This window comes from Helianthus annuus, chromosome 6 (assembly GCF_002127325.2).
Source record: "Helianthus annuus cultivar XRQ/B chromosome 6, HanXRQr2.0-SUNRISE, whole genome shotgun sequence".
Classification (NCBI taxonomy): Eukaryota; Viridiplantae; Streptophyta; class Magnoliopsida; order Asterales; family Asteraceae; genus Helianthus; species Helianthus annuus.
In genome coordinates, this window is record NC_035438.2 from 12,317,023 (window position 1) to 12,343,263 (window position 26,241).

At 39.0% G+C, this 26,241-nt stretch overlaps 4 protein-coding genes across 4 annotated transcripts; 2 read left to right on the plus strand and 2 right to left on the minus strand.

Moving 5' to 3' along the window:
- Positions 1 to 3,097: 3,097 nt before the first annotated feature.
- Positions 3,098 to 3,832, plus strand: LOC110864743 (pectinesterase inhibitor 9). Its single transcript, XM_022113870.2, has one exon. The coding sequence runs from the start codon at positions 3,111 to 3,113 to the stop codon at positions 3,729 to 3,731; it is 621 nt and encodes a 206-aa protein (XP_021969562.1). The 5' UTR covers positions 3,098 to 3,110; the 3' UTR covers positions 3,732 to 3,832.
- Positions 3,833 to 6,924: 3,092 nt separating this feature from the next.
- Positions 6,925 to 7,362, minus strand: LOC110944403. Its single transcript, XM_022186067.1, has one exon. It carries the CDS (start codon positions 7,360 to 7,362, stop codon positions 6,925 to 6,927), a length of 438 nt encoding a protein of 145 aa, XP_022041759.1.
- Positions 7,363 to 8,041: 679 nt separating this feature from the next.
- Positions 8,042 to 8,776, minus strand: LOC110944402. The gene has a single exon (XM_022186066.1). The coding sequence runs from the start codon at positions 8,774 to 8,776 to the stop codon at positions 8,042 to 8,044; it is 735 nt and encodes a 244-aa protein (XP_022041758.1).
- Positions 8,777 to 17,609: 8,833 nt separating this feature from the next.
- LOC110944401 (pectinesterase inhibitor 9) lies at positions 17,610 to 18,230 on the plus strand. The gene has a single exon (XM_022186065.1). It carries the CDS (start codon positions 17,610 to 17,612, stop codon positions 18,228 to 18,230), a length of 621 nt encoding a protein of 206 aa, XP_022041757.1.
- Positions 18,231 to 26,241: the final 8,011 nt, after the last annotated feature.

A 26,241-nucleotide genomic window follows, 5' to 3' on the forward strand; every position in this document is an offset into this window, starting at 1 on the left:
TGTCTTATAGATAATTATTATTTTAGTTTAATCTTTTTTAATTAATTATAGATAATCCTCCTGTTAAATATTATTTAGTTTAATTTAATTATTACTTTTATATTTATCTATTTACTCCAAATTCAAACTTAATTATCTAATTTGTTATTAGACTAAATTACGATTTTGACCCATGTGGTTATATGACTTTTACCCTTTTAGCCCCAAAAGAAATTTTTTAACATCTGAGCCCTCAACGTCTATTTTTCTAACCCTTTTGGACCCAACGTCTTTTTTTCTAACTCTTTTGGCCCCTAACGTCTTTTTTTCTAACCATTTTGGCCCCTAAAAGTAAATGAATGGGGTTGGTGTTAGGGGCCAAAAGGGTTAGAGAAAAAAACACGTTGGGGGCTCAGATGTTAAAAGATTCATTTTTTGGCTAAAAGGGTAAAACTGATATAACCACATGGGCCAAAATCGTAATTTACTCTTGATATTAACTATATATTTGAACGTTTTGTTTAATTTGATATCAAATAGATTTATAAAAATAAATTGTTTTTTATTTAACTATTTTTCTAACCCTTTTGGACCCCAACGTCTTTTTTTCTAACCCTTTTGGCCCCTAAAAAAAGATTCATTTTTTTGGCTAAAAGGGTAAAAGTGATATAAACACAGGGGCCAAAATCGTAATTTACTCTTGATATTAACTATATATCTGAACGTTTTGTTTAATTTGATATCAAATAGATTTTACGGAACTTAAAATAAAATTAACTAATATTATTTATCATTTCTACATTTACAAGTTTTAAATAAATAGTTAAATTTATTGAGACTTCGTTACATTTACAAGTTTTAAATAAAATGTTAAATTTAAAATATTGTTCTAAAATTTAAATTGTTAATTTAAGATATTTTTAAATAAAACAAATTATTTATCATGAAAACCAAACTTTGTATTAATATATGAAATATTTTTATTTTCATTACTAAAAAATTATATATTTTTTATTATTTAGTATAGAAAATTACATTTATTCAACCTATGTAATAAATGAGGTTTTTTAAAGATGTATTATTTTATTATTTGGTAAACAATATTACATTATTCAACCCGTGTAATACACGTGGTTTTAAAGATATAACTTTATTATTTGGTATATAAAATTAAATTTATTCAACCCGTACAATATGGTTCTTATAGATATAACTTTTTATTATTTAATATATAAAATTATATTTATTCAACCCGTGCAATAAAGAAGGTTTTTAAAGATATATTGTTTTATTATTTAGTATATAAAATTCATTTATTCGACCCGTGTATTACACGGGGTTATAACCTAGTAATAAAATAAATCATATTGGGGACACATGGCACTCTACAAGGTGATCTCAATAATTTTTTCCCGCCTAAATAAATAGATATTGATAATATTTGTTAATAAGATTTAAATAAAAAATATATTATTTTAGTCCCTAAATTTTATCTTTTACCCCAAACAAGTAGATCACATAAAACAAACTTATAATAATAAAACAGTTTAATATACTTCTTGTAATTTTTATTATTTTAATCAATTTATTCTATTAATCGCATAAAACAAACTATAATAATAAAACAGTTTAATATACTTTTTTTTTGTAATTGGGTATTTTTTTCATAAGATTCAAATAAAGATAACATATATAAAATTACATAAATTCGACCTGTGTAATACACGAGGCTTTTAAAAAATTAATACACAAGGGATTTTTAATGATATACAAAATTACATTTATTCAACTTCTATAATACATAGGATTTTTAAAGATATAACTTTTTTATTATTTGGTATATAAAATTACATTTATTCAACCCGTACACTACACAAGGTTATATAATAAAAGAAATAAAATGGGGACATTTTCCATTGGATTGAGATGCATGTATTGATACCAAGACTTTTCTTTTCAATTAACGCACACAAAGTAGTAAAAGTGAGTAAAAAGAATCAAAACAGTTGCATGTTTCTTTAGGGAATATTGGATTTCAATAATAACAACTATTCGTCGTTGACCGCCAATAGTCCCAACTTAATAAGTAACCACACTGGCACTCCCAACTATTAACATATTGACCTCCAATGGACCCTAACTAACAGAACCCTAACGTCGTTAGTCTCCGGTCGCCGAAAAAACGTTTTTGGTCGGAAAACTCATTTTTTTTTGTCTCAAACCTCTTTGTAACCGTATTACTTATTCTAGGAACCTTTTTCTACTAAAAGGCCCAATTATTAAGGTCGTCGTAAATTCTTTCATCGCTAGAAAACTGCTTTTTGTCCGAAAAACTCAAGTTTTTGGCCGGAAAACTCAACATTTTCGTCCCAAACCCTTTTATAACCTTATATCGGACCTTTCAGAACCTTTTTCTGGCTAAAAACGTTTTTCCGGCGATCGAAGACTAACAACGTTACGGTTCTGTAAGTCAGGTTCTCTATTGGAAGCCAATATGTTAATAGTTGGGACGGCCAGTGGTCATTTTTGAAATTGGAACTATTAGCGGCCAACGGCGAATAGTTGGGATTATTAAAATCCAATATTCCTTTCTTTACTTTTCCTAAGTTTTGTTGGTGTGAATTTTAATGACTTTATTTTTTTATTTTATAATTTTAGGATGTTTATCCCATGAAATTCATTATTATTAGAGGTTTGTCTCGAAATTCAATGTTATTAATGACAACCTATGAATTTATCATGTATGTTCAATCAAAACTATCAAGAGTAGATTAAAAATAATAAGTATTTATAAATAATAAATTATATCATTTTCACTAATCAGCCCGTGTAACACACGGGGCCATAACCTAGTTATATATATGGATCAAAGTGTTTTAAGCAACATTACAAGCTGTAAAAAATATTGATCCGTAAAATATTGGTTAAAATCAAGATAATTATTTAAATAATTGAATCAAACACGACTATTATATTACGTGTAGAACGTTATAAATTTAAAAAAAATGGTTAAATTATTACACTCCACTTGCAACGAATGTGACAACACTCCCTATATATATATATATATATATATAACACCACATTAACCACTTCAATATCTACATCTCAATAACATCTGTTCAAACAAAATGGCACATACATTCCTCTCTCTACTTGTGCTCCTTCTGACTACATTCACCTTAAACCCGACGGTCAAGTGTGCTTCTCGAGTTCGGGCATATGTCGAGCAGCAATGTCGTCCAACGCTATACACTAACCTATGCATACGAACCCTTCTACCCTTTGTTAGCAAATCAAATGCACCAGACCCCGAACAACTAACCAGGATTTCGCTAACCACATGCCTAATCAAAGCTCGACTCACAAAGGCGTATGTGAATACAGTCGCGCAAGAATTCAATAAAACAAAGAATGCGCGATACTATGAAGCCGTGACAGATTGCTTATCTCAAATAAATGATGGGGTAAACCAAATAACTCAATCCCTTAAGGAGCAAAAAAGAATGGCGCATGATGCGGAGAAGTATTTTTCGTGGCACCAAAGTAATGTGCAAACATGGGTTAGCACCGCGTTAACGGATGTGACAACGTGCCTTGATAGGATATCGGATAAGGCCATAGGGGGCAAGGAGAAGGGGAGAATTAAGGCGCGCGTATTGAATGTTAAACACCTTGCGAGCAACGCACTTGCGTTGTTTAATAGGTTTGCATCAAGACACCGTGGATCTCGTAGGGTCAAGACTCCATGAACTCTTGTAGTTTGAAGTCTTGTAATGTTTATTATCGGTTGATGTTTTTTCTTGTTGACACTTTGTGTTTTTTTGATGATATGAATTTTGAATTTCAGATCTGGACTCGGCAAGAAAGTTAATTATCACGCCCCATAATTAAAACTACAATGAGTCAACTAATCAGGTCGAGTAACAAGTCAGAAACAGTTAAACTTTTGGGTCGGTTAAAATTATAGGTCGAGTTGATAAATCAACGGACATCCATTTGGTTTTTTGTCTCATTCAAAGTTAATATATTAAATGACATTTCAAAAGTGTGGAGGGGGCAATTTTTTTTTCTCTAGAACACATCAATCCAACAATGTTACTTCATTGCTACTCTCAACTATCATAATACCACAAAATCACAGCCCAACACTCGTTTTCTGTTTTTTAATAAAAAATAAATTAAACACAAAAGAAACCTTGATTTAAACCAAAAAAAAAAAAAACATAATTCAAATTAAAAAACGTCAAAATATATAGGAAAAAAAACACATAACTAAGCCTAAAACTAAAACTAATACATAAATAATAAATTATTACGTTTAAATACACAATTAAATTAATGCATGCCCAAAAAAAATTAATACGTAAATAATTAAACGTTTAAAAACACAATTACATATATAATAATTTAAACATTTAAACACACAACTACATAAATTAATAACCAAAGAGGGAACCAGACGACGAGCAGTCACGATCACTATCACGCATATTCAACCTATCGTATCGATAGGAGCTTTCGGATGATGGATAAACCATATTTCCATCCGACCTTGGTACATATTCCTCCCCGACATTAGGTTCATCCATGGTTGCAAAAATCGCGACTAGCCGGCGATTAATCGCCGACTAGTCGCTAGTCGCCCATCAACTGAGTAATTTTCAGCTAATCAGTAAAAAAATCGCTAGTCGGCCTAGTCAGCCCTAATCGGCCCTAATCGGCCCTAGTCGGCCCTAATCGAGACTAGTTGGTCGGGAAAAATCAGAAAAAATCGGGAAAAAAATCGGAAAAAATCAGAAAAAATCGGAAAAAACACATATTCCGGCCAAAACCTCCCAGATTCCGGTCAAAACTTGTCCACTTAAAAAAATTACATATAAAAATATATGTATATATGTATAAAAACTTAAAATTATACATAAAAAGTCCGATCCGATTAATCCCGAGTAGTCGCTAGTCCCTACCTCACCGACCCGCTAGCGAGTTCTCCAACCTTGGGTTCATCCCTCCGGCCCAAATTAGGACTTCTTGTGCCGGAATAGAGTTTGTCAATGTAGGAGTGTTTGCCACTAGAATTTGGTGCCCCTCCCGAATTCTTATTCCAACTAATTGTAGTTGACTTAAAGTATAATCATATAACCAGTTCAACTCTTCCGCAGTCGAATCGTTAGGATACCAAAGATGGTAGACTTCATAAGCTGGAGGGTTGGAAGGTTAAGGGTTTGCACGGGGACGAGATGGTCACTGAAGTTTTGAAAGTGGAGGGTTTGCACGGCGACGAGATATCGTCGACGATACGAAGGTCCCGCAGGTTCAATCGGATAACCACCCCCATGAAAATCAAATGTAGTGAAATTGATCGAAAAATGTAGATAATATAAATGGTGAGGTGAAATGATTTAAATATAGCCGGTGAAATGGTGATGTTATGAAAAAAAAAATTGCGGTTAAATGACCGTTGAAACCACCTCCCAAACACTCAAAATTTTCGGATCCCTCTACTCATGATTCGAACTCGTTGCCCATACACGAGGGGGTGGCAGTGGTGTACCCAAGTCAGGTTCATACTCGCATGCCATACCTGTAAGGACGCCCCCTCCTCCCTAAGGGGGGTGGGGTGATCATCACTCATCACTCACTCATCACTTACAACACTCAATCAAGTTCCGCCATGTCATCAACCATTTTTCCATCACTCACAACCTTTTTTAGTGGCAATGGTCATCACTCACAACATCCAATAATAAACCCTCACATCCCCTCATATCCATTTATCACGGAATGTGCCATAACGCGTGAAGTTTATCATTTACACATTTTATCACTCATTAAACTTTTAGGTGGCGGTAGGAATTTGTTTGTTTTCCACGCGTGGAAGAAAGTACGGAAACTTTTGTTTCCCACCCCGCCTCCCCTAAGTATGTTCATCAGTTATAGTTTCTTTCAGAACAAAGGGGTGTGTTTGGCCAAGTTATAAAATAGTTTGACTTGTTTTTTAGAAAAAAAAAATATGTTTTACTTATTTAACTGGTTGGTAATATATATAATCCAAATGAACATGTTAAGATGTGAGTTGGTATAAATGATTTCCTCTATATTTGAGTTGAGTCCACACGATCGATGAACTCTGCTCACATTTTCCTCATCTATGTGGTTGTAATCAGAGGTTACAAAATGAGTGGGTTAGATTGGTTGCCTATCAAGTTAGAATGGATTTGGATTAGAAAAGACAGATTTAAAAAAGGGTTATGATGAGTTCTGGCCATGATGGGTTCGACCATCACGGTTCGAATGGATTAAAAATTTAAAAAATAAACTACCAATTATAAAAAAAATTAAAAATAACGGTGTATATTTATGACCAGAAAACAACCCATGAGCCTTGACATCTAGGGCCGTTTGGTTTGAAAAAAAAAATAGAAAGTAACTGAAATCTAAGGCTTTTGGGTATACTTTAACCTATTTTAACTCCACTTAAATGACACGTCAACTTTTTTTTCTAATTTCACTTTGTCTCACTCCAAGAAAATGGTTTAATCCCATTAACTTCATCTAACCTTATCTTTTAGTGGTTTAAAAAAGAAAATAACAATTAATTCAATCTCTTAATATTGGGTTAACATGTTAACATATAACCATTTAATGCCCTTTAACACAAGGAGAGAGTGGTTTGCAATCTAGTTAACATATGTCATTGTTAACACTGTAGATGTTAGAGTACACCCAATTGCTTAAGAAAGAATTGCAATTTAATGGAATTATTAATTCCAATGAAAGATTAAATATTTCTAGTTTTTTTTTTTTTGAATGGCAAACCAGATATATTATCACAAAACATCAGCAACTCAGCAAGATTAATTATTTCTAGGTTTTTTTTAAAGGTAAATATTATTCACACCACACCCACGAATAAATGGAGCGGGCCCAAAAGAAACCAAACAATTACATCAAACTGAAAGAACACCAATTAGCCCAACTAATGGCTTTATTCCTTGATCTATTTCTATATAAATGGAATCCGAGACTTCTAATATCTAAAAAAATGTCGTGAGCCGTCTTAAGAGAATTGTTAAATCTTTTATTATTCCGGGCCCTCCAGATACACCACGCCCCAACTATGAGAATCTCATGAAACGCCTCTTTAGCCAACTCCCCTAGGCCCGAAAAATCACTAAGGCCAAGGAAGTCTCTAACCGAAAACACAAAGATCGGACTGACCCGGCACCAACGAGACACCATACTCCAAACATTGCTCGCCACACAGCAACCACAAAGCAGATGATCAGCCGATTCATCGAAATCCTCGCATAAGACACACATGCTATCCCCACTAAAACAATTCCTTTGACTCAAAGCATCCACCGTAGCAATGCGCCCCATCTCCGCTATCCAGATAAAAATATTACACTTCTTGGGGACCCACTTTGACCACTTGAAAAACGAAGTTATTGCTGTAATCGACTCCGCTTCGAAGGAAATTTTTAACCGCTTTCACCGAAAAATCAACCTTATCACCCCCGACCCGCTCCCAACGATCCGAAGCATCCGAGAGACAAAAAGATTGAATCAACGCCATTAAAGCTTCAAACTCCGCTGACTCCTCCATCGAGCTCGGCCATCTCCGCCACTCCCAACTATTAGCAAAAGAACGTGATAGACTATCGAATCTATCCTGGACCAAGCATCTCTTGTTTTTCTCGAGCCTGAATAAGATTGGGAACACCTCCATCAGGGGCCGGTTACACACCCATGGGTCTATCCAAAATTGTATCCCACGGCCATTCCCGACGACACCCTTGAAGTTTTGAAAAAAGGAAACATTTCCCACCCTGATTGAACCACCCAACTTAACAATACTTTTCCACACCCTGTTCACGGGAATAAAGTTCCAACTCCTATTAGAGCCATGAATAGAATTAATAACTTTTTTCCACAGATTTGATTCCTCCGATTTGTACCGCCACAGCCATTTACACAATAGAGAAATGTTCACCTCTTTTAAAGTCGATAACTCGATGCCGCCCATATTAATCGGGGCCGTGACCCTTTCCCATGCGACCTAATGCAAATTTTTAAGAGTCTTATTACCTCCCCAAAAAGAACGTCTAATGATGCCTTCGATTCCATGCAAAACCGCAGCCGGAGCCTTGAAGAGAGAGAGGTGATAGTTGGGAATACTTTCGAGCACGGATTTTATGAGAGTAACAAGACCACTAATAGATAACGTAGCAGCTTTCCATAACGAAAGACGAGATTCAACCACCTCCATAACCGACTTCCAGTTTGCCACTCTTGTCATCCTAGCTCCCACCATGACCCCGAGATGAATGAAGGGGGTCGAACCTTTTTTGCAATTTAGAACTTTTGCCATAATTTCCACTTGACTAGAGCTAACTCCAATCCCCATAAGACTTGACTTACCCATATTAATTTGAAGACCCGAAACAATGTTAAAACAACGCAGCAAAAGCGCCATATGTTTAATGTTAGATCCCGACCATTCCCCTATAAGCACAGAATCATCGGCGTATAAAAGATTCGTAAGGGTGGGACCATTGTTCGGGAGCATAATACCTCTAAAGGTACCCACACTACTCGCTCTTCTCACCATACTAGAAAAGCCTTCCATAACAATGAGGAACAAAAAAGGAGAGATTGGATCTCCTTGACGAATACCTTTGAAACAAGGGAACTCGAACGTATGTGAGCCATTGACAAGAACGGAAGACCTAGCCGAAGATAAGATGCCGAAAACCCACTCACACCATTTATTAGGAAAGCCCATTTGATCCATCATCAGCATAACAAATTTCCAATTAACATTGTCGTAGGCTTTCGCAAAATCAATTTTAAATAGACACGCCTGATTTTTCATTTTTTTAACCACCCAATGACTTCATTAAGAATTAAAGGCCCATCCATAATCAATCTATCTTTCAGAAACGCAGTTTGATTGACCGAGATCACTCCACCGATCACTAATTTCAGACGATTAGCGAGAGCTTTAGACACCACCTTATTAAGAATATCGATAAGATTTATAGGACGATAATTACCCAATCCGATCGGATCCTTCTCTTTAGGAATCAGAGCTATGAAAGATAAAGTAGTACCTCTCGAGAAAGTACCAGTTTCATAGAGCTTATCAAAAATATCTATGAAATCGTCTTCAAAAAATCTCCAAAATCTCTTGATAAATTTCATATTAAACCTATCCGGGCCCGGCGCTTGGTCACTACCACAATCAAAAGCCGCTTGCTTTATTTCCTCAGAAAAACGCTCTATTAAGGCAGCCGCCTCCGCCTCTGAGATCCTATTAGCATTGTCATACTCTAAAAAAGGCCGATTTGGAGCATCCTCCTTGAACTTCTCACGAAAAAACCCAAACACCAACTTTTTGATTTTCTTCGGTTTAGAAATCCACCGATTATTAATATTAAAACCATGAATTGCATTAGAAGATTTCCTACCATTTACAACACCGTGGAAATAAGCCGTGTTATCATCGCCTTACATAGCCCATTTCGTTCGAGCCCTCTACTTAAAATCTTTCAATTTAAATTCTTCCGGTTCCAGAATAGTTTGCTTGCACTCTAACCGGACCCAATCCTCCTCCTCCGACAAATCCCTATTTTCCAACACCAAATCTAATTCCTCCAACTTCGCCCTCGCATCTTCTTCTAACTCTCCTTCTTTAGAACGAATCTCATCATGCCAGGCTTTTATTTTTTGTCTTAAAAACCTGAATTTCTTAATTAATCTGAGATCCGGCGGACCACTAGGAATAAATTCCCAATGGCCGTCTCCACCACTTTCTCAAAATCAGGCCTATCCAACCAAGAGCTGAAAAAACGGAACGGCTTAGCGCCAAAGTTCAAATCACAAATAACCAATAACAGAGGATTATGATCCGAATGAACCCGAGGGAAGGTTCTCAAACACGCCTCAGGCCAACGATTCTGAAAGTTCTTACACACCAAAATTCTGTCTATCTTGCTGAGCTTCTTGACCCCGTCCCCCTCCACCATATATGTGAATTTACTTCCTTTTAAATCATATTCGAAAAGGAAGGCATCCGCCACGAAACCGTTAAAGTCACTCGCACACTGGGGCTTGAATCTAGAATTCTTACGCTCATCAGCCCTTCTCACCACATTGAAATCTCCGGCCAACAACCACATTCCCGTACCAGCCGAAAGCGACGACAATAATCTAGCCCATAACGCCTTTTTTTCAGCCGGCTTTTGCGGGGCATAAATATTAACGACATTAACCATCTCCGGCACCCCCTTAATAAACCCAGAGGTAATGAGAAAATTGGAATCTTTGATAACAGAGGATAATGAAAACATACCAGGGTCCCAAACCGAAAGTAAACCCCCCGATCTTCCCGAGGGATTGACATATTCCATCTTCCATTCCGAGCGGCCCTAGAATTTATCTATCTCATAATCGGAAATATCGGCCCTATTTGTCTCCTGAAAAGCCACAAAGGAAACTTTATTGGCCAACCTCAAATCCCTAATCCATTTCGCATTCTTCTCGGCATTAACCCCCTGATATTGATAGACAAAGTATTCATCTGGAAACCACATTAATACCTTCCTTCATAATTGATTGTTCAACCATATGTCTGACCTCAGAAAGATCTGCCCCCACAATCTTACCGAATTCAAGAGTGTCTTCAACTTCCTCCTCCATATTCCGGGTGGGCGATTCCTCCACAGCCTCGTTAATCCCCTATCCAATCTCACCATCTTCTGGGGCAACAGAAGAAGTTACCGGTTCTAGCCCATTACCCCTGGGGGAATTGTTAAGATTAAAATCCCTATTACCGTTATTAATCACAGCCCCAGGCCCACCTTCCTTATTCAACAATTCATCTATAAGGCCTGAATCATTGTTTCTTGGTCTCTTTCTAGGTCTGGGGGATGTTTGGCCCACCAGATTAGCCCAATGGTCCACCAAGGTAGGCCTCCCATTATTCACATCCAGCCCACCAGCCGAATGCGCCGCAAAATTAAAACACCCATAATTCTCCTGACACCCAACATTCTCCTGTTCCCTAGGGATTGTCTCCTCGTTAACATCAACCGACTGTTGAGCGGCCCCACCTGCCAAATTCGACTCTTTGTTTCCCGAGGCCATCACTTCCACTACTCCATTCAACTTCTCTCCAATCACCGGCGAGAGATGTGCCGGAATGGAAAATTCCGATGACAGAGACACGTCTTCGCCTACAGAACCATCCTTGTTGAGAAAATCCGGTATCCAAGGGTCCGACTCTTCCACCACCCACACCCTGTAAACTTTGTCTTGCCTCCTGAGATTAACAATCCCTGATATCTTGTTCCCAGAGTCCGTCAAGATCCCAATCCGGTCATATGTTAAGTCATCATCACTTTCTGACAATTGAGAGCCTTGGGCAATTCTTCCATACTTCTGACCAATAACGTCAAACACTGTCGAAGACAGCAAGTGAGGAGGGACGTCGAATATGTTAATCCAAGCCAAGCATTCGAACAACATAGATTGACCCTTCCAAACCTCCACCTTAGAAAACCATGCCTTCTACACATCAGAGTTATCCAGAAAACCACTGGCTTCCACAACGTCTGAGAAGGTTAACAACACTGAAAATCCACCGATATATTGAATACCCACCCCTTGGAATCCAGCTTCCCACAGGATAATGTTCAACTTCCTCAATACTTGGAATTCCATAACCCTAACAACAACCGCCTTACCCACCACCTCCGACAGGGTATTTATCGAAGGATCAATCTCTATCGATTCTTCGTCCAGAAAAGGACGGGATCTATTCAAAAGAATATCCGCAAAAGAAAAACCCTTCTTGACCTCTCCTGCTTTCTCCGGCGCGATATGACTATTCAAAAAACCCCCCACAGGCCTACCACCACCCCCTCTGCCGAAATTTCTCCCTGGTCGGAAAAGCATCAGCGTTTTCATTTGCATACCTAGCCAGATTCACAATGAGCTTGTTACCACCGAGGTTCATCTTCTTCAACTCCCTTCCAAGATCTTCAACATTCCTAACGCCCTTGAAACTTACAAAGCCAAAAGTCCTACCTTCTTTATCTTTCTTTTTGGCAATGAACGCCCCCGAGACCTCTCCAAACCTTCTGAAAGCATCTGCTAAATCCCATGGTCTGCACCCCTGCGGGATATTGGACACAAAGAATTTCCTGACCACCGGATGACCACCACTACTCCCGGCCATCAATACACGCCACCCGCAAAGAGAATGAATAAGAAAAACCAGAATAACCTCAAACCAGTCCGGCTAACAATCTCGTTATGCACGATGGAAGACAACTCTAACCGGCAATCACAGGGAGTTATACCAGACCAGAAGGAGATCGTTATAGCAAGGAGAAGAGAGCTCACGGCAAAACACTCTGATCCGGCTAACAAACTCATTATGCTCGAAAGGATATCCAGCCAAGCAATTACAGGAAGTTATACCAGACCGGAAATAGATCGCCGGAGGGGGGGGGGTATCAATTATTTCTAGGTAAAAACTAGCAATGTTGTTTTGGTAGATGTTAAAGAAAACCACACTTATTGGAAGAAAGATTAATTATTTCTAGGGGTGTGGAAAAGAATCGGAATCCAAAAGTAAACCCGAATTATTCGAGATTCCGAATTTCAAATGTCCGATTTTTTTGGATTTGGATAGTATTTTTACAAAGTTTTTGCTATTTCAGATATCTAAAAATAATTTTAAAAAAGTTTTTAAATAATAAATATTGTTAGAATTTTCGGATACTATTTATATTTTGAATGAATTTTTTAGAAAGCTTCGGATATTTTGGATAATTCAGATATTTAAAATATATTTTTTAATTTATTAGGTATTTTTTACAAAATTAAAAAAAACAAATATTTTCTTTCAGATAATCTTTAGTATCTGACCCGTATTCATATGACTATATCCGATTCGGATAATCGAAAGATATCTGATCTTGAACACCATGTTTACTTCTAATTACACTTAGAACAATATAACTAGTCACTTATAAATGGTACTCTTATTTTTTTATTTTTGAAAAAAAAAGTTAATAACTAAAAGAGTCCAGATACGATATAAGACGGTATCTTTGTATGAAGTCTACGCGACAATGACAGCCATCAAATTGGAAGATCTACGGACTACATAAGTGCGTGAGAATAATATGAATTTCAGTTTCAAACAATTGAAATTACAATAGAGAAAGGGTAAGGTAGTCTTTTCCTATTTAACTAGTTTCCGTCTTGATTTTCAAACAGCAATAACTTTTTCATACGTTCATATTTTTTTTAAATTACACCATATTAACGAGCATTTCATTCTCTTTAAATCGAGCAACATATTAATATAGTTTTCTTATAAAAAAATTACAGGATTTTGAATACCTATTACGTGATTACGTGATTTTGAATATACAACACATGACTACGTGATTACGTGATTTTGAATATAGGATTATGAATACTCGTTACGTGATTACGTGATTTTATTATAGTATTTTATGTAAAACCCTACTATGTGATAACGTAACAATAGTTGACTATGTATTATTACGTGACTACATGATTTTGCATACACATTTCGAGATTACGTGATTTCATTATAGTATTTTATGTGAAACTACATTGAGTGATTACGTAATTACGTAAAAACAAAAACATGTAATACATAATATTTCATAGGAATACCTAATATTTTAGGTCTAATCACGTATTAAGGATAAATTATATAACAAAACATTAGCCAAATCAACCTATAATAACCATATAACGCCATATATTAGAGATTTAATCACGTATTAAAGCATAAACAATCAAGTTTTTATTATTAAATGTGTAATCATGTAATAAGCATAATTGTAATAACATTAGTTATAACAAATCATATTGAATGTATAATCACGTAATGGATTTATATTGAATGTGTACTCACGTAATGGTTTATGTTTAATGTGTAATCACGTAATGAATATTCAAAATCACGTAGTCATGTGCTGTGTATTCAAAATCATGTAATCACGTAATGGACTAATGGGTAGTCAAAATCCTTTAATTTTTTTAAGCAAACTATAGCAATATGTTGCTCGAATTAAAGAAAATAAAATCTTCGTTAATACGGTAATTAAATATTAACGTATAAAAAAGTGATAGCCGTTTGAAAATCAATGGGGAAGTTGTTTTAAGTGAGAAATGACTAAATTAACTTTCAAGTCAATGCCACTTGTCCTCATCTCATAGTCATGTACAACTCGTATGAATTTTTTGTCATGTACCATGATCCAGCATCATAACTAAGAAAAATGTATTGGAAGGAAGTAAATTTTGTCATGTACATGATCCAGCATTGAAGGGCTATGGTCCCAGATCTCGCGTCAGCATCGACCGCGAGTGACCATTACCCTTATCAAAACCCCCACCAGCCAACAACCTACTTGTGCCCATGCGAGAACGCGTCGACACAAGGGTTGAATCCAATCTATCTAGTGATGAAGGAGGACTTACCTGGAATATGAGAACGGTAGAGTGATGCGACATAGCATCACATCTGATGTATGAAAACGGAAGTATTCACAGCATTGCGGCCTCGCACCGCGTCCAGTGAACACTTCTATCAATACAAGGAAGCTGGATAACAGCAACAGTCACCACAGGCGACGATGTGGCCAGCACCGCATCTCGCGTATTTCTTGATCACAAGCAAGAGACGCGATAACATCAGATGTTACCGCAGGCAGCGATGCGGCTCGCACCGCATCCTATACGCTCAAACAAGTGGGACTGACACCACAGTGCAAGTGGAACCAATGGCAGTCACCTGTCAGGTCTACGTAAGCGACAGACTGACGTGGCGTCGTCTCCCCGGCCGACATGTCTGACACACCTGCAAAGGTGCAGCGTGCCGTCAGTCTATCCATCCACCTCCTCCTTCACTCCTCGGCTATAAATGCCAACCCCAAACCAGGTTTCAGGTATCTCTTCACAACTCTCTCACTACTACTATCTTACTTTGCTTCCCAAGCAAATTACTGATTCTCACGCCGGAGAGTGGTAACAAGGAGCTCCCCCCACCCCATCCTCCTTGTTACGAGTCACGGTTTGTTTCCTTGTGCATGAGATCAACCCACCGGTGATCCAGCCAGCGATCCTCGAGAGGAAGGGATTAACCCTTCTTGACGAGACCAGTGAGTAAACCCTGTCCGGTTAACCATTGTTTCATCATAGGCAAAAATATATATCTCCACACTATAAGTGGGTATAATACTTGTCCGCACTACCCACGAGCACACGTGGAATATGCGGAAATGACACACATGAGCCCGTTCAGGTGTGTCAGATACTCAGAACCAGCGTTGTTCTTTGGACTGAACCGCATCTCAGAAACAGGTAAACCGCATTGCCTTCATTCTCTTCAAGCTTCAAATCCCTCCTGTCCGGTTCGCAACCACAGAGGGTGCATGCACCCCTTCTTTAACAAGAAGAAGGAAGGGAATGTACGCGTGCGCACATCAGCAACCCTGACTCCTGAACCTTCAAGCGCCACATCCGAGCAACACACCCGTTTCGAGCGAATATGGGAATGCAAAACCGCAGACACTCATGAGTCGCTGCGGACATAACCATAGCTTCCGCAAATGGTTGTTACGGAAGAGCCACAACTAACTCCACATCGAGGAACGAAACTACTTCAAGGAAAAACTCCTCGGTATTGGAGCGTGAAGGAAGGTGCCTAAGGAAGAGATGCGGACAAGATCCCCAATGATCATACGAGCCCTTGTCGAACAACAAGCGATCGAGCAAACGGTAACAAGTCTGCTTATGACTTTGTTACCCTACTTGTAAGTTGGATAGAATAAACAATGGTAGGCATTACCATGCCTATGATCATGTTTATTTGACCGTTATCCAGAATCACATTGTTCGACCAAACATGGCCAACAATGACGCAAGTACCCAACGTTGTTCCCACAACCGTGGTCAACAATGTTAAGCAACGAGGTAACCGCAAAGGACGTGCGGTTACTTGAGAGCTAATGGGAAGAACATGAACACCCCACGAAAGGAATCATCATTAGATATCCAATCATGGGAGCAGCATGCTCTCTTCTTCATTCACCACTTCAAAGGTTGGTTCGAAGTTTGTGCACACCTTCAACCACCATCTCAGAGATTGGTTCGAAGTTTGTACACTTCCTCCAACTAATTCCCACAGTTGGTTCGGCACACCAACAGGTGGCAACCAGCCAAAGGCTGAGAATTTCGCATCAGACGAAACATTTTCACCGGAAAGACCCTTCCAGACCTCCAGCTTGATTTACAAACAGAGAAGACCATCCACATGGTCTAGGATCTTCTCCAGACTCCAAACTACCTTCTAAACACCATAGTCTACTACTCCTCCCACATACAACTTGCATGTGGCAGCAACACTAGACTGGGGGGACTTGAAGGGGTATGGTCCCAGATCTCGCGTCAGCATCGACCGCGAGTGACCATTACCCTTATCAAAACCCCCACCAGCCAACAACCTACTTGTGCCCATGCGAGAACGCGTCGACACAAGGGTTGAATCCAATCTATCTAGTGATGAAGGAGGACTTACCTGGAACATGAGAACGGTAGAGTGATGCGACATAGCATCACATCTGATGTATGAAAACGGAAGTATTCACAGCGATGCGGCCTCGCACCGCGTCCAGTGAACACTTCTATCAATACAAGGAAGCTGGATAACAGCAACAGTCACCACAGGCGACGATGCGGCCAGCACCGCATCTCGCGTATTTCTTGATCACAAGCAAGAGACGCGATAACATCAGATGTTACCGCAGGCAGCGATGCGGCTCGCACCGCATCCTATACGCTCAAACAAGTGGGACTGACACCACAGTGCAAGTGGAACCAATGGCAGTCACCTGTCAGGTCTACGTAAGCGACAGACTGACGTGGCGTCGTCTCCCCGGCCGACATGTCTGACACACCTGCAAAGGTGCAGCGTGCCGTCAGTCTATCCATCCACCTCCTCCTTCACTCCTCGGCTATAAATGCCAACCCCAAACCAGGTTTGAGGTATCTCTTCACAACTCTCTCACTACTACTACTATCTTACTTTGCTTCCCAAGCAAATTACTGATTCTCACGCCGGAGAGTGGTAACAAGGAGCACCCCCCACGCCATCCTCCTTGTTACGAGTCACGGTTTGTTTCCTTGTGCATGAGATCAACCCACCGGTGATCCAGCCAGCGATCCTCGAGAGGAAGGGATTAACCCTTCTTGACGAGACCAGTGAGTTAACCCTGCCCGGTTAACCATTGTTTCATCAAGCATCATAACTAAAGAAAAATGTATTGGAAATACGTAAATTTTGTGAAAAAAAATATATACTTTCCCAAATATTTAGAAACGGGCGGTGGGAATTTAATGCAATTTATGTTTATTAAGGAAGTTCCATGTTTGCATGTGTGATGTTGTGTATACAAAGAAATATGCATTGACTTAATGTCGTGTTTTTTTAACATATGCATGAGACAACTCCTCTATATAATCCCCCTCCACTCCATTTTTCTCATATCTCAAAGACAAACAAAAATAGTCACAAAATGGCGCAAACTCTTCTCTCTTTCATATGTGTTTCGTTCACAATCTTGGTAGTTTCAACCGTCGTCGAGTCTCGTTCTCGTGCAAGAATGTATGTTGACTCGCAATGCAAATCAACAAGATATCCTGATACATGTGTTCAAACTCTTCTACCCTATGTGAGCAAAAGAGGACTACCAAGCCCAAAACTACAAGCACAAATTTCACTAGCAACATGTCTATCAAAAGCGCGGTTTATGAAGACTTATATGAACATGTTGGCAAAGAACTTGAACAAAACATCGAATTCCGGAGACTATCAAGCGATGGAAGAATGTCTTCAACAGATCAACGATGGAGTGAAACAAATTACGCAATCTTTTAAGGAGTTGCAACAAATGGGAAAAGACGGAGATGAAAACTTTATGTGGCACGAGAGTAACGTGCAAACTTGGGTTAGTGCTGCCTTGACAGATGCCACCACGTGCGTTGAGGGAAGCTTGGGGAATGGGATAAGCGATAGTGAGAAGGCGACGATTCAAGCAAGGATTTTGAAGGTGAAGCAACTCGCTAGCAATTCTCTTGCGTTGTTTACTCATTTCACGACAAGATATCGAGCGTCGCATGGCATCAATGTTCCGTAAATGGTAGTATTTGTAACTCTTAAGTTGTTCCTTTGTATTTGTATCTCTTTTCTTTGTATATTTTTTGAAATCGTTGTAAACATTCTTGGCTTTTTCTTTCAAAATTTACATTCATTTGCTGGTTTTAACTTTTACTATTGAAAAATGCGTAAAATGTATGCAACCTTGTAGAATTAATAAACTTTTTTTTTCTTATTCGTAAGTGTGCAAAAATATTTGAAATCAGGAAGTGTTAAGCATGTAATAAAAACTCCATAGTAAACATGTCTCCTTCCATATCAATAAAGGGGTCGAGGTGTTTTGTAAAGACACCGTTGAATATTATCCATATTTAACAATACAAATAATATTAGTGTATAATGAATGCATAAGGGTCAGTTAGGGATGGCAATGGGTCGGATTTGGGATGGGTTTAGGTAATCCCAACCCCAAACCCGAATAGATAAGCTTGTCCCTAACCCGTCCCAAAACCCGTCAGGTTTTTAGCGGGTAAATACCCATCGGGTATCAGGTATACCCGCGGGTATCGGGTAACTCATTAATTTTAAAAAGTTTACCCGTTGGGTATAGCCGACCCAAAACCCAATGAGTAACTACTAATCAGTTACATTTAGTATTATCACTAAAGAAATATATCAAATAACTATAATGTATACGTGATAAAATACCTATGTGTAAAGAAAAAAGTGTTTGATAGTGGATTTTGTGAATGTCTTCTTGATCTCCAAAGCAGTACATACAAACGAATATAAAGAAAGGCAAATCCCCAAAAGTCTTCTATGATTGAGGATCCCCATAAAGACAAGATTACAAATGATCCCTAAAATCAAAATGACTATAACAACCAAATCAATCAGATAAAGGCTACGTAAATGCTAAAATAATAATATAATATTTTCCTTTAATATTCCCCCTCAGCTTGTGCGTGGATATGCAGTAACGTTCAAGCTGGACCTGAATGTCTCGAACAAATATCTTGGTAAGCCCTTGGTGAAAATATCAGCGTACTGTTATGGTGATGGGACGTGGAGCACTCTAACATGGCCTATCTGAACTTTTTCACGAACAAAGTGGATATCCATTTCAACGTGCTTAGTACGCTGATGTTGCACAGGATTCCGGGATAGGTAAACGGCTGAGACGTTGTCACAAAATACAACTGTGGCTTTGTTTGTTGGAGCTTTTAACTCAAGAAGGAGATTTCGAATCCATGTGGCTTCTGCAACAGCGTTTTCCACCCCCTGATATTCGGTAGATAAACAGAGATGTGTCACACATGCTGTTGCGAAACCCCAAGGACGTGATGAAAGCCGAAAAGCGAGTATACCATGCCCTTGGTGCCTGTTTCAACCCATATAGCGATTTGTATAGCCAACAGAGGTGATTGGGGTGAACGGGGTCGACAAAGCCAGGTGGCTAGCACATGTAAACAGTTTCTTGAAGATTGCCATGTAGGAAGGCGTTTTTTACGTCCAATTGATGTATCGGCCAAGATCGTGACACGACTAAGGATAGAACCGTACGAATGGTAGCCGCCTGTTACGGGATCATAACATCTATAACCGCGAAAATCGGATGGATAGCCAAGGAAAACACACCTCGCAGATCGGGGTAGTAGTTTGTTTGGTTGAGTGGCGGACATGTTGGGGTAACACGCACAACCAAAAATGCGAATGTGGTCATATGTGGGTTGTCGGAAATAGAGGGCATATGTGGGTGTTTGGAAATTTAGGCGAGTGGTGGGTAAGATGTTGTGGAGGTAAGCAGCGGTATGTAGGGCCTCAACCCAAAATTGTGGTGGAAGGTGGGCGTGAAGAAGGAGAGCCCGAATGACATCGTTTAAGCGACGAATTATTCGTTCCGATCGACCATTTTGTTGGGAGGTTTGGGGACAAGAAAAACGAAAAAGGGGACCGTTTTGATCGGCAAACGTTTTGAATTTATTATTATCGAATTCACCGCCAAGGTCACATTGAAAAGTTTTAATAGGTAAGTTAAATTGGGTTTGGATGAGTTTGTGAAATTTGGTAAAAGTATTAAAGGTGTCGGATTTGAATTTGAGTGGGTAGACCCAAACATAATGTGTATAGTTGTCAATCAAAACCATATAATATTTATAACCAGAATTGCTTAAAATAGGAGATGTCCACAAATCACAATGAATAATATCAAATGGTTTAAAAGTGCGGGAAACAGAATTTGTAAAAGGTAAACGTTTACTGTTTGACAATTGACAAGAAGAACAAAAAGAAGAGTCAACAGTTTTATTGCATGAAATATTAAAAGTTCGTTGAAAGTGGCTTAGCACGTTCGTTCCAGGATGTCCGAGACGCTCATGCCATGGTGAATGAGTGGTGGATGATAACAAAGTAAATTCTGGCTTGGTGAAAGGGTAGAGATCTCTACTGCTATTGTGGCGGGAAAGGAGGTGTCCATCCTTGAGGTCCTTCAAAGAAAAACCAAAAGGGTCAAACTCAACGAAAACTTGGTTATCAATAGTAAATTTATGTACAGATAAAAGATTTTTGATAACACACGGTGAGTGCACGATGTTATTAAGTTTGTAGGTTTTGTTTGGAAGGGTGTATAAGCCATTACCGGAACCAGTGATGGGTAGACGTTGGCCATTCCCAACAAATATAGGACTTGGAGGTAATAAAGATGGGGTTAGAATATTACCTGGATCAGATGTGATGTGAGAAGAGGCTCCAGTGTCCATGTTCCATTGAGGATCTTGATAATTTAGACTCATGTGGGAAAGAGCAACACCAATGTCCGTAGGGCAGAGAGCATTCCCATGCTGTTGGTCGAAACTGGGAGGGGGGTAGGAGGGTAATGTTGGGCATTCCCATGTTGTTGATCAAAACCGGGAGGGGGTTAGGAGGGTACTATTGGGGTACATGAGCGTGATGTGACTGTGAAACCTGAGCATTGGATTGTTGCGGGTAGTGAGCCGGTTGAGAAGGATATGGGGTGGGTGGGGGTGTCCAAGAAGGTTGGGTGTAAGGTTGTTGGCCCATGTTGATTTGTTGTTACTGTGATGTCGAGGAGTGTTGATAGTGGGCTCCCCAAGAGTTAGATCCATGACCACCATTCCAAGAACTTGGGCCACGGCCACCAGTGGATGATGGTGTGTCGCCCTCCTTGTCGGTAGCTACCACGACCTCTAGCTGCCTTTGCCGGGTCGAAGTTTCGGCCTCGATAGCCATTTGGATAAGGAGACCGGGTTGAATCGGTTTGTGTCGGAGTAGTTGAGTGCAAGAGTACCGTGTCACAGCTATTGTTGGATCTAGCAGAGATCCGAGATTGCTCGTCTTCAATCATGCTTCGAGCAACCTCCCATGTCTATTTGTTTTGGTTTATGATTGCAGCAATGGTGTCGTATTCGATGGGGGAGTCCACGAACCATTTGTATAACCAGGCGGCTGTCATTGACTGGTTGATCAACATCGCGTAATTTCTCAGCGATGTCCATCAAGGTTTGACAGTAGTCGTCGAAGGACGAGCAGGGATTGAGGGTGGTGTTGGTGAACTTGGTTTCAAGTGTGACGGCTCGGGCGTGTTTGTTGTTAACAAAGATTTCTTCGATCTTTAGCCATGCGGCTCTAGCCCTGATATCGGTGTCAAGAACACGGGCGAGAAGATCGTCGGATAATGTGCTATATATCCACTGGAGGATGAGTTGGTTCCATCAATGTGATGGAGAACTTTATATGCACGAACATAGTGTTTAAAGAGTTTAACCCAAAATGAATAGGTTACTTTCTTGCCGTCAAGGGTTCGGATTTTGTTATTGATGTTCATGACGGTGTAGGCAGGGTGCAAGGGTTGTTTTTCTGGTGGAGTTTGGTTGTTGGTGGCCGAGGAATCATCGGTGGGCGGCATAGTTTGAAGATGGAGAACCAGGAAGTAGACAAAGACATAAAAGAAAAAAATTAGCTTTTGTCCATGGCTCTGATTACCATGTTTGATAGTGGATTTTTATGAATGTCTTCTTGATCTCCAAAGCAGCACATACAAACGAATATAAAGAAAGGCAGATCCCCAAAAGTCTCCTATGATTGAGGATCCCCATAAAGAGAAGATTACAAATGATCCCTAGAATCAAAATGACTATAACAACCAAATCAATCAGATAAAGGCTACGTAAATGCTGAAATAATAATATAATATTTTCTTTTAATAAAAAGGATATATTATATATTTACGTATTTAAAAATATAAAAGAAATTATATCGGGTATACAATCGGGTAAACGGGTTTACTTTATTGGGTAATTAGGTCGGGTAAACGGGTATATCACCAAATCCCAAACCCGCGAAAAAAATAAAAACTAGTCCCAAACCCGTCCCAAACTCGATTAACCGACCCCAAACCCGTCCCAGATGTGTCGGGTTTCGGGTTTACCCATCGGGTTTGGGTTCGATTGCTATCCCTAGGGTCAGTCTATACTCGGTCCATTGGTTAACATGGTACTATAAAAATATAAGATTATATTAGATTACAATGATACATTATTAACATGGTCTATACTCATGAAGCAAACTCTCGATAAGAAAAAAAATAAGAGCGGTAAGTGGCGGATTCAGGGGGTTCTTGAGTACCTAGGAACCCCCTCGGCTTGGAAAAAAATTGAAAAAGTTTGTGAAAAACTTGTATGATTTGAAAAAAAAATAGTGAGATTCCACCAAAAGGAACCCCTGGAAACAATTCTTGAATTCCACAGTGAAAGTGGTGACGGTTTGTAGTTAGACATTTTTGCATGATCCTAACTTTCGATTGTTCACTCAGCTTGAGAGAAAAATAACCATTCTTCATTGTAAGTTGTAGGAAACGCCCATTAAAGTAGACTAATAAGTAGTTATAAAGACCTGAAGAGTTGCACAATAAATTTATAACTATAAGAGCCCATAAGACAATCCGTAACAATTAATGCCCCTTAAGAGGCATTTTTCGTCACATTATTGGGATGGAAGCTTTGACGGTTATGTACAATAAAGCAGTAACGGAGGGTATGTTTAAAGTAATTGAAACTCCATATGGGAGTCCATATATATCAAACTTATTATTCGCCGATGATGCTTTAATCATCGGAGAGTGGCTGGTTAGTAACACAATGAATTTGGCTCGCCTTTTAAGATGTTTCCATTTGCTAGCGGGTCTTAAAGTGAATTTCCTGAAGTCAAGTTTGATTGGAGTAGGGGTTAGTAAGGTTGAAACTATCAGTTTAGCCAATCGCCTCCACTGTAGAGTGGGTAAAATCTCTTTTCTTTACCTAGGTCTACATGTGGGAGCGAATATGAACCGAATCGCAAACTGGCAACCGGTGTCCAATGTGTTCGACACAAGACTCGCAGGCTAGAAGGCGAACTCCATGTCTATGGAGGGCAGAATTACAATCTTGAAGTCGGTTCTTGAGACCCTCCCGTCTTACTATTTTTCGCTCTACAAGGCTCGAACAAAAATTATCGAGATTCTAGAAGCGAAACGGAGAGATTTCCTATGGGGGAGGTCGAACAATAATAAAAAAAACATGCTGGGTGGCATTGAATCATATAACCAGACCAAAAGAGGAAGGAGGGTTGGGGTTGTGTCCGCTAAAAACGTCCAATCTTCCTTTTTTGCTGAAATGGTGGCGGTGATATAGAAAAGAGGAGCATAGTTTATGGCGAAGACTTATCGATGCCATTCATTGTATGCCGAGATCTTGGCTGGCTATCCCACATAATAAACAACTGACAGGTACGTGGAGCACTGTAGCGAAGCTGGACAACTTTACGTTATTGTCCACTCTACAAATGGAAAACGCGATTCGAGGTAAAGCGGGCAGTGGTGATAATATTCGGCTTTGGTTTGACTGTTGGTTGGTGAGAGACCGTTAAAGAAGGTGTATCCTTTACTTTTTGTGGTTGAACGGTTAAAGGATGCAAGGTTAGAGATCTATGCAAGATTGAGGATGGAAGGATGAATTTGACATAGTACTGGAAACAAAACATCACTTCTGATGTTGCTATTCGGGAACTACAAGACTTGCAGGCAAAGATGAATCAATATCAATTTAAACAAGGTCCTGACCAGTGGGATTGGGTTGCGAATGAGGAAGGTATTTTTTCCATTGCTTCTATTAAGAAGCTGCTGAATGAAGATGTGATTGGTACAAACTCTGAACCTTTTGAGTGGAATAATTGGGCGCTACTGAAGGTTTGTGGTTTCGGATGGAGACTATGGCAAGATAGGCTTCTTACGGCAAACAACCTTGCTAGAAGACACATAATTCCAGCCACTAATCTATGCAGACTTTGTGGTGAAGAACCTGAATCTGCGAAACACATCTTCACATCCTGTTTCTATGCTTCGATGGTCTGGCATATCATTGGAACGTGGTGTAAGCAACCTCCTATCTATGTTTTCCAGGTGAAAGATGTGCTCAACTATCATAAGCATGTGCTGGGAGGGGAAACGAGAAGAAAAATAATTCAGGTTATCATGATGGTCTCATGTTGGAGCATTTGGAGGGCAAGGAACAAGTCCATTTTCGATAATGAACCAGTTAAGCTGCAAAAGATCATTGGGGAAATAAAGTCGCAAACTTACGGTTGGACTAAAAATCGCTCATCGTTAAAATATCTAGATTGGAATAGTTGGGTCAAGTTTGATGTGTAATGTGTTTGTTTGAGTCGTTTTGCCTTTGCTAGCGGCTTGCTAGGAGGCGTTTTAATGAAAGTGTCGTTGAAAAAAAAAAGAAACCTGTTTTTTTCTTCCGAGATAAGTTTCGAGATCACCTCCTTTAGTTTAGGTTGCAAAATCCGAAGGACCCAACAGATTTTTTAGAATTAAAGCTGTAAACGAAGTCGAACAACTTGGATTAATGGTACCTCCCGAAAAAAATTCTCTAAATAATCTCAGAAAATTCCCTAGAAGTCCATCCCAACATCTCTTGATGAATTTAATATTAAATTCATCTGTACCCGGCTCCCTATCCCCATCATAATCCCAAATTGCATTTTTTTATTTCCATCAAAGTAAATGGTGCAATCAAGGATTCAGCTTCACTATCCAATAGGGTTGCAAGATTAGGACATAATGTGTTTGGGCGAGACTGCATAGGTTCAGAGAGTTGCCCCGTGAGAAATTTAAAAAAAAAATCTTTAATGATACTTAGGTTCGAGACCCACTCCCCGTCCATTATATCCCAAGAATCCTATTAGACCTGATGTTCGAGTTACTAATAGTATGAAAGAAACCTGAGTTTACTTTGTGACATTTGTGCCTTTACGACCATCATACAAATACGAATCCAATGAAATCTTGTGTTTCATTCTCCGGATTTGTATAATTACATGTGACAATTACACATTTCAATTCATGTACGATTTCGAACTCTCGAGAAGCTTTTCTGGAAGTTTTAGGTAAACTATTACGCAAACGTAATCATTTTAACGCAATGTACACTCCAGAATAGTGACATAAGCTAAACATACTCTAAATATCCTTTACATAACTTAGAAATAAGTTTTGAAGGGTTTGGTATGTCAAAAACAAGTTTATTCGATCACAAAGACTATTTACGACAAACTACGAAAGTATGCCGATTCTCGTAGCAACGTACACTCCGGAACAAGAACATAAGCTAAACATACCATAAATACCCTTAACATAGCTTAGAAATAAGTTTTGGAGGGTTCGGTATGTGAAAATATGCTTATTTGATCATAAGGACTAAAAGCGTCAAAACTGCGAAAGTATGCCAATTCGCGCACATTCTGCATTCAGACCATATACGCACATCCAAAAAATTTTTTAATCATTAAAATATTGTATTTTAGTGATGAGAATGTAAAAATGTCCTTCGTTGCGTAATTTGGATCGTTTTCGCGTCCGTTCGAGTTTCTACCGTAATTAAGCGCAAAACACGACCGTGCGACCGAACGAACCGACATCCACAATGTTTCCAAGCATATTTCAAGTCCCTATGCTTTAACATCCTTGTAAAGCCTTAAAATTTGGTTAA